At 38.4% G+C, this 9,816-nt stretch overlaps 1 protein-coding gene across 1 annotated transcript; it reads left to right on the top strand.

Moving 5' to 3' along the window:
* Positions 1–1,115: 1,115 nt before the first annotated feature.
* Positions 1,116–9,816, top strand: LOC115964339 (G-type lectin S-receptor-like serine/threonine-protein kinase At1g11410). The gene is made up of 6 exons (XM_031083673.1): positions 1,116–1,491; positions 6,593–6,771; positions 6,977–7,187; positions 7,670–7,907; positions 9,300–9,450; positions 9,529–9,816. The coding sequence occupies exons 1-6, from the start codon at positions 1,116–1,118 to the stop codon at positions 9,814–9,816; spliced, it is 1,443 nt and encodes a 480-aa protein (XP_030939533.1).

A 9,816-nucleotide genomic window follows, 5' to 3' on the forward strand; every position in this document is an offset into this window, starting at 1 on the left:
CTCGAAGGACCCGTTCCTTATACCGAAGATAGATCAATTGGTAGATGCTATAGCCAAACACCAGAGAATAAGCTTTTTAGAAGCCTTTCAAGGTTATCATCAGATTGCTTTAGCACCTGAGGATCAGGAGAAAACCTCTTTCATTACGCCTGAGGGTAATTACCATTACACAGTAATGCCTTTTGGGTTAAAGAATGCAACGGCTACATACCAACGAATGGTTACTCGAATGTTCAAGGAGCAAATCGGTGAAACAGTAGAAGTTTACATTGACGACATGGTGGTGAAGAGTAGAAGAAACGAAGAGCACGTTCCTAATCTGGTAGAAGTTTTCGAAATATTGAGGCAACACAAGTTACGCCTCAATGCAGACAAATGTGCCTTCAGTGTAGTTTCAAGTAAGTTTTTAGGTTACATGATAACTATGAGAGGAATAGAAGTCAACCCCAATCAGATTATGGCAATTCAACAACTTAAACCACCCACTAACCCTAAAAAAGTGCAAAAACTCACTAGGATGATTGCCGCCTTGAATAGGTTCGTTTCAAGGTCAGGGAATAGGTGTAGACCGTTCTTTCAATTGTTGCAGAAGTGGAAGGGTTTTCAGTAGACGGAGGAATGTGATATAGCGTTCAGAAACCTAAAGCCTTATTTGGCTAGCCCACCTGTTTTATCTCGACCTAAGCCCGAAGAAGATTTGTATATGTACTTAGCAGTTACCGACCATGTGGTAAGCTCAGTATTGCAAAGACATTAAGAGGGGATCCAAAGACCAGTGTATTATCTCAACAAAACATTGGTGGATGTAGAAACTTGGTATTTTCCATTAGAAAAAATGGCAATAGTGTTGGTGTATGCTACAAGGAAGCTGCCACATTATTTTCAAGCCCATACGATATGGGTGGTAACCGAGTACCCCCTATAGTCACTTTTGAGAAGGTCAGATTTCACTAGAAGGATAGCTAAATGGGGAACAAGACTTAGGTCGTTTGACGTATGGTACAAGCTGAGGAATTCTATTAAAGGGTCAGGTGTTAGTAGACTTTGTAGCCGAATTCACCACCGAACCAAGAGTTCCCATTGGGATATGCCAGGTTATGGTTAAGAAATGACAAATGGATGTGGACAGTGCGTCTAATATAAGAGGATCTAGGATCGGGGTTGTAATGATATCTCCCGAATGGTTACGATTGGAAAAATCACTAAGATTGGGTTTCTATGCTTCAAACAACAAAGTTGAGTATGGAGCTCTCATTGCTAGTCTCAGGGTGGTTCAAAAGCTTAGTGTTGAGGAAGTTGAGGTATTCTCTGACTCAAAATTGGTGGTAAGTCAAATTGAGGGGAGCTTTGAGACAAAGGATGCCCATATGCAGCAGTACTTAAAGTTGTTTAGGGCCTTACAAGCGACTTTTCAAAAAGTAAGTATGGTCAAGATACCGAGAAGTCAAAATAGTCATGTTGATTCATTGGCTACTTTGGCTTCATCGTCAGGTGAATGTATTCCCCGAATGATCTCTATAGAGTTATTGGAGCAACCAAGTATAAAGCATCGTGTGATTGTAGCCTCAACTACGATGCTTGAACCAAGCTAGTTAGATCCTTATATTTCTTTCTTATCTAATGGATCTTTGTCGACTGATTCAAAAGAGTTAGAGAAAGTATGGAGAACGTCGGCTCATTTCTATCTTTTCAAGGACAAAAAGTTATATTGACGTTCATTTGGAGGTCCTTATTTCTTATGTCTCCATCCGAACAAAGTCACCAAACTTCTAGTTGAGCAGTATGAAGGGATATGTGGTGGACATTTGGGAGGAAGGTCTCTATCTCACCAAGCTATAACTCAGGGGTTTTGGTGGCCAAGTATGTAGTAGGTCGCATGTGACCAATGCCAGAGACATGCCCCAATCATTCATCAACCGGGTGAAAATCTGAACCCGGTCACTAGCTATTAGCCCTTCGCATAATGGGGTCTGGATATAATTGGACCATTCCCTCGAGCAACGAGAAACAAGAGATTTGTGTTGGTTGCTACCAATTATGTCACAAAATGGGTGGAAGCCGAAGCTTTGGCAAACATTAGGGATGTGGATGTGAAAAAATTTGTGTGGAAAAACATCGTCATAAGGTTCGGGGTACCCCAGGTGCTAATTTTGGATAATGGACTGCAATTTGAGAGTAAAGCCTTTCGGGAGTACTGTAGTAATCTAGGAAAAATTAACAGGTATTCGTCACCAGCTTATCCCCAGAGTAATGGACAGGCAAAAGCAACGAATAAGACAATAGTGAATGGTTTGAAGAAAAGGCTGGCAAGGGCGAAAGGAAATTGGGCCAAGGAATTGCCGAACATTTTGTGGGCCTATCGAACATTTTGTGGCCTCGGCCTAATTCTGATCACCGACCAGGTGGAAACCTTAATGAATTTTCCTAAGGACTAAAACCTGGCCTCAGTCTGACTCCAATCATCGACCAAGTGAAAACCTTAGTAAAATATTCTAAGGATAAGAACCCTGCCTTGATCTGAACCTATTCACCAACTAGTAAAAAAAAACAAAATTAACAAACTTTTCCCTAGAAACAAAGACTATCTTAATAAGGAGGGCATCAGTTGAAATAGCTCATTATGTGAACCTATAGTCCAAGGGACTATAATAAATCAACCTATCGGGCATGGAATGGAAAAATGTTGCATATGTGTTACCAATCATTCACACTTGGGATTTTTTGAAGTGTGATATTATGACTCCACTTAAAAATAATAAATCATATGTATGAAAAGGGTTCGGCCATGCAATCACGTTCTAATTGGAGCATTACAACAATGTGAAGAGCAGATTGAATATTATATAGAAATAAAATGGAGCAATAAGCAAACAATTTAACTAAAGAAATTCAAACATTCAATATTAAATAAACTAAATAAAGTTTAATACACGAATAAAATATCACTTGGCTAGATACAAAAAAGTTTGACTAGCCCTAAAAGAAATAAGAAAGAATAAGTACAAAATGGTTCAACAAGTCAGGTGGTTGTGGGAACTTCACGGGCAATTGAAGGGACTGAACCAAGGGTAGATTGGGGAGCGCCTTGCGTCTCAGTGGGAGTGGTAGTTGTCGGGTTCTCCTCATCAATCATCACCACGTGAGAATCAATTTGTTGGGACAACTCCCTCATGTCGAGGTTATCCCCCCCCCCCCCTCTTCTTCATCAGCATCCTCGGATTAATCATCAGCTTGGACTTCTATGGGAGAGTCAGGGAATTTGATGGCATCTCTAAAAGGGGAGGTGTCAGGGAGACCGATCGTGTTCACTACTGCCATCCAACCTTCCGCAAACCTAAATTTTCAAGCCTGAAAGACAACTGCCCCTACCAAGTTTTCAGCATCCTTGAATCCTATGTTATAAAAGACTTGCTTGCAATTCTTCATTGTCTCTTTTAAGTTCGTAAGTTCTTTGTCACGAGCAAAGACAATGCTCGAAACTTTGGCAAGTTTGACTTCAGCCTCGTCGAGCTTTCCCTGCAAGTCCTCAACCTTCTACTCAGCCAGCTCTCGAGCCTTTTCAGAGGTGGTTGCCCTTTGCTCTGCCATGTTCAGCTCTAGGGTTTTCTTGCTCAAGCTGGCCTCGGCAACTTGCTTTAAAGCCTTCTCCTTGTCAGCTTCCTCCATCATGCCCTTTAACCGACCGTCCACAACATGGGTTAGTTGGGCAGCCTAGGATGGTAATAGAGATGATAGGGGAAGTCAGTGTGATCCGAGTTTTAACACTTATAAAATTGGAGAATGTGAAGATATAATAATAATAAGATAACGATTGGGAGTAGGTATATTCACAACTATAGTGTGCTACTTCAGCTTCAGGACGATATCTTTGTCCCGACAATCCTTGTAATGGTCGAGGTTGGCAAGCAACAGTAAAGCCTTACCAAGGCTATTGGAGACTTGTCCCCCAAGGCCATTCCTCCAAGTCCAAACATAGGAGACAGTGGGCAGAACTTTGTCTCCCAGTTGAAAGTTGCACTCTCATCCAGAAGTGGAGACCAAATTAGATCCGATCATAGCAAGTAGACCAGTGGGCCTAACCCCTTGGGGGGTTTCCTCAAACTATGGAGTCACTACAGCACCCAATGTAGTAGTGGGGGCTTGGTCGGTAGGAGGGATACCAGACTTAGTAGTAGGGTCGTTGGCTACCCTTTTCCTCTTCCTACGTTGATGTGGCACAGGGGGGGTTTGGCTTGCTGAGGAGTCGGTTGAGGGGCAACATGTCCCCCAACCAACTGTGCTCTTGGGAACCAACGTTCGAGAGCCAAATTCCACTGTTGAACCATCCCTGCGATCGTATTAGTGGGAACTAAAGCGTCTGCAATAAGGGCTTCGACTGAAATATGCACCGCACGACCATGAAAAACCGTGTCAGCTAAATCATCACAAACTGGTTCAAGTGAGCTTTCTCAGACTATTCTAGGCCCTTGGTGTCTAGCTTCACCACTAGAAACCCCATGCGGCAGAAATTCTGGCAACCAACTGTCAAGATAGGACAAAAGGGGGCTTCCGACTATTAAAGCTCCCAAAGAGTCTTGGTAGCCAGTGTACAAAGGCACGCAACCAAGAATCAAGTGAAAGCCTCAGTTGCCCGTCGTAGTGCACAAAAATTTCCGAGTGCAAGACAAAGTTCAACTCCCGAACTCGTACAACACTCAAGTCAGGTTGGAACCTTTTAGAGTCTACAATGAGAAACAACGAATAAAGTTAACAAAAATATATATGGCAATAGTAACAGATCAAACGTACGAACACCAAAAAAAAAAAAAAAAAAAGGATAAAAGAAAACTTAAAGTAAAAATGCACATTGCAGGGTCATACTAAAGAATCAGAAAAGAGGGTACCGACCTATCTAGCGGGGAGAGGTCAAACAAGTGACTTCTCCGTTAAGACAGTTCCCACTCACTGTCACAAACTCCCCTACGGAGTTCCTATTAGAGTCGGGGGGAGACAAGATATCAACCTAACCATGGTATTTTGGATTTGAAGGTAATACTCGTTCCTTAGGCTTCCCCAAATAGCATAAAGGAAGTTAATGTCATGATGTGTAAGGTTTAGGCCGTATAGTCAATTAAGACACCCCACACAGTTTACTACCCTATAAAAGTTGGGTAGACATTGGTTGAGGCTAAGCCCATAAAAATTGAGAGTTCTAAGTTAAAAGGGATCCACTAGAAATCTAACCCCACCCTCTAGTATTAACATTAAAGGAAAAAAGACCACATGAGGCAATCTTTGGTCTTTTATATCTCCCCCATGACAATATGATATATTCATATCACAAGGGATATTAAACCCAGTCTTAAAGGATTCTATGTCTAAATCTGTGTTTAAAAGGTATGAAAAACCCATCTTTTCCTATTAAGATAACTATGGAAGATCGAGAATGAAAGAAATAGGAGAAAGAAGAGTTACTGAGTAACTTCTTGATGATAGGGATGGTCTCAGGAGAGATTTAAAGGCTCGGGAAAAAAGAATAAGAAGGATTATGAATTTGAAAGAAACTAAAGAAAGTTATAAATGAGAAGGATGACAGTATTTGTAGGGAAAAATGTCATTTAATGTAACTGCAAACAACTAATCAATACTTACTGTTGTTTCTACTCACGTGTGCCTCAGTAATCGAAGCGTCAGATCATCTCGACCGTTCGATGTACCAGATGCTGCCACGTGTTCATAAAGAGCAAGTTGTCATGTCTGCTATATTAATAGAGTGACATTTTTTTCTTCTCGAGGTACAAACGTCTTTTTTGAAAGCTTAGCCGAGCGCCGATGCAGGAATCCCCAATCCTATCCCTACTTCATGAAAATAGGATCGTGGGGGGCTATTGCGGGGGGTGCCTAAAGAATCAGTACTGGCCCACTTAACTAAGGCTCAAGATTAGCCTAAGTAGCCAAAGCCAATCCATAAGATGGAAGTGGACCTTAAACCGGTTAAAGTGAGCCCAACCCGACGATACGTGTATTAGGACTTAGAAATTATCATTCGAGGGAATCCCATAGTGTTCGGCCCACTACCAACTGATGAGGTGGTGGGAAATCGATGAAGAAATGATTAAACTAAAGTCAATTGCCAAGAGTTGTTAGTGCCTTTAGGGAGCTCGCTACCGAACGGTATTTGGCATCTAGAGCAAGTTTCAAGAGAATCCTCAAAAGGCATAATGGTTTTTTGGGATTTTGGCAAAAGTGGAAATGCATGAAAATTGGTGAAAAAATAATGATTAGAACCCCACTAAGGAGAGACTATATAAGGAGAGGGAAGGCAAACAAGTAGAGGTTGGTTGGAAAAAACTAGGAAAAAGAGAGGAAACAGAGAGAGAGGGAGTGTGAGTAAAGAAGGGAGAAGAACTATCAAAAGGTAAAGGGTGTAGGTCCTAAGTATTTCCTTTATAAAAAATCCAAGCATGCCAAAAGTTTAAACTCAAGAATCAAAATTCTTTCCAACCGAACAATACCTTAGTGTATCTTCTCAGTTTAGTTAAAAGGGGCTTTTACGAGGGAATTCATTAGTGGACAAATATGTTAACTTCATTTGTTCCCTGTTTTATGACAGGGAAGAGGCAAAGCTCTGACTCCAATAACTTCGAAGACTCTCCAAGTAGAAGAGAATTCGATGGATCTAAAAGAAATTCAAGTTTTCCAGTATTTGACCTAAGGACCATCATTGCAGCCACAGATAACTTCTCTGCTGCTAATGAGCTTGGCAAAGGTGGTTTTGGCTCGGTTTATAAGGTAGTCTTCTAAAAAAAATCCCAAAAATGGCTTAATCTTATTTCAAGTGTGTTAATGCATCATAAATTCCATCCTAAATGTTTAAAGGCATTCATTGATCATGAATTTGTTAGGTGAAATTGGGCTTGCCCAAATAATTCACTAAGTTGAATTTCTCTCAACAATTATGCACTTTGACAACATGAAATTTGGGCTTTATTTTCAGGGTTTGCTACAAAACAGAATGGAAATAGCAATAAAAAGACTATCAAAATACTCAGGACAAGGAGTGGAAGAGTTCAAAAATGAAGTTGCACTTATTGCTAAACTCCAACATAGGAACCTCGTGAGAATCTTAGGTTGTTGCATTCAAGGAGAAGAGAAGATGTTAGTCTATGAGTACTTGCCTAATAAAAGCTTAGACTCTTTTATTTTTGGTATGTTCTCTTTTCACATAAAATTCGCTCATCATCACTAGAAAGTGGTCTTCCAATTAAAAACATATCAATTCCTAATAGTTGAGATATGTACTTGCCTAATAAAAGCTTAGACTCTTTCATTTTTGGTATGTCCTCCTTTTGCATAAAATTTGCTCATCATCACTAGAAAGTGGTCCTCTAGATACAAACATATCAATTCCTAATAGTTGATATACATATATATATATATATATATATGGATTTTGCTAATGTGTGCCCTAAGAGCACACAATAATTAATCACTTTTGGAAATATTTTCTCGAAAATTAAAAAAGTACTGACAACTTTTTCAATTTTCAGAAAATGTTTTCAAAAATGAATGGTTTAATGTATGCCCTTAGGGCACACATTAACCGGACCCTATATATATATATATATATATATATATATAAGCATGTAATTAAGCATGAATTCAATCTAATCCAAATCCCTTTATTCAGATGAAACAAAAAGGTTATGTTTAGATTGGGGAAAGCGATTTGAGATTATTTGTGGAATTGCTAGAGGGATATTATATCTTCATCAAGACTCAAGATTAAGAATTATCCATAGAGATTTAAAGGCCAGCAATATTCTACTCGACAATACTTTGAATCCAAAAATTTCAGATTTTGGTATGGCTAGAATTGTTGGAGGTGACCAAATTGAAGTGAATACAAATCGCGTTGTTGGAACATAGTAAGTGAGCTAGAAAACAAAGACATATTTATATTTTCTATCCAATTACTTGGCTACCATTTCATATCTAAAGAAGATTAAAAATTTCAGGTCTTTCTAAAAAATATTTCAAGAATATCTTTATTATTCTTTTTTGACACGGGGCTAGTTAAGCCTACAGTTTTGGCACAAAGATGCAACGGAATGAATTGTGAAACAAGAGTCAATATACGACTCTACTCTGATCTATGGGTTGTCTAGCCATGATCAAGACCAAGAGAAGGAAATAAAAGAGTGCTATAGCAACTCTTGATGAAAATCTAGAGATTTTCAAAGGTGTAATACAAAAGGTATAATATAAAAGATTCTATTTTTTTTAAGGTCCCGCTTCTGAGATGCTCAGTTGACTCGTAACCTTGATAGGAAGATGGCTTATTCAATAATTCGTGCATAAGGTAAGGAACTTTGGATGAACTAATGCGAATGAGTGCACACCATTTTATAATAAAAGCCCACCTACTGCAATCTTGGAGCAAAAGAATGATAATAATGATAAAAATAAACATGGAAAGGAAATCAATCTAATCTTAGTTAAGAATTCAAATTCAAATAAGATTCCTAAGTCAACTAAAATGCTAATAAGAGAAATATGTATAAGGAAATCAAGTGAACTGTTGCTTTCCAAATTTATTTTTAACATTTTAGCTGCCACTAAAGATAGACATTGTCTTTTTAATTTTCGCTGGACCCCAATTCGCCGCAGATTTCTCGGAGAATTACCATAGAATGTACTAAAATTGAAGAAAAATACTATGTTCACAACAAATTAACACCAATAACTCCTCCACTAAATACGTACTTGATTAACAAATTAGCCTTAAACAAGGGACATTATCTTTTTTTCTTTTTTTCTTTTTTTATTAAGAAAGAAGGGACATTATCTTTTAGATATATTGGCTTGCTAATTTTTCTCTTTAACTTCGACTACAGATTAAGTGCGTGTTTGGCAATGCTTAAAAAGTCAACTTTTTTTACTATTCAACTTATTTTTGCTATTATTCATGGGTCCCATTGCACTCTTTGATACTATTCATGAGTCTCACTGTACTATTTCAAATACCTTTTAACTTTATCTACAATACTTTCAGCAAAAAAAAATTCAGTTTCAACTAAATAAGTTGTTTTCAAACAGACACTAACATCATCTCCTTGATCCTTGTTAACTTCCAAATTTTCCAAACTGCGATTGCAAAATATCATCATGAGATATCTTTACGCCATTTTTCATCATGTGTTACTTCAAATATTATATGCTTTGTTAGTGCCCAAAGGGCCATCTTTGATTTTTTCTTTTTTTTTCCTTTAAATAATGTACAAGGCTTAATGGGTTTCCTTTTCATTGTTCTCCAACAGTGGTTATATGTCACCAGAGTATGCAATGCAAGGAGTATTTTCAATAAAGTCTGATGTATATAGCTTCGGAGTGTTACTATTAGAGATAATTGCTGGTAAAAAGAATGGTACTTGTTACCATGATGGTCTCTCCCCATATTTGATTGAACATGTAAGTACATGTGCAAACAATGACTACAAAATTAGACTTATATTATTTAGCCTAATATGATGAATATGTTGTTTGCAGGTTTGGGACCTATGGAGAGAAGGAAAAGCCATGGAAATTGTGGATGCATCACTAGGTGAGACATACCCTGCTAATGAAGTTTTGAGATGCATTCAAATTGGGCTTTTATGCGTGCAAGAACATGCAAGAGATCGGCCAACCATGTTAACAATTGTTTTCATGTTGGGTAATGACACACCTCTTCCTTCTCCAAAACAACCAGCATTTATTTCAACAAGTACTAACAATATTAGAGACATGTTAACTTCTATAAATGAAGTATCAATTTCTGAAATTGATGGTCGCTAA

This window comes from Quercus lobata, chromosome 10 (assembly GCF_001633185.2).
Source record: "Quercus lobata isolate SW786 chromosome 10, ValleyOak3.0 Primary Assembly, whole genome shotgun sequence".
In the NCBI taxonomy this organism is placed as follows: domain Eukaryota; kingdom Viridiplantae; phylum Streptophyta; class Magnoliopsida; order Fagales; family Fagaceae; genus Quercus; species Quercus lobata.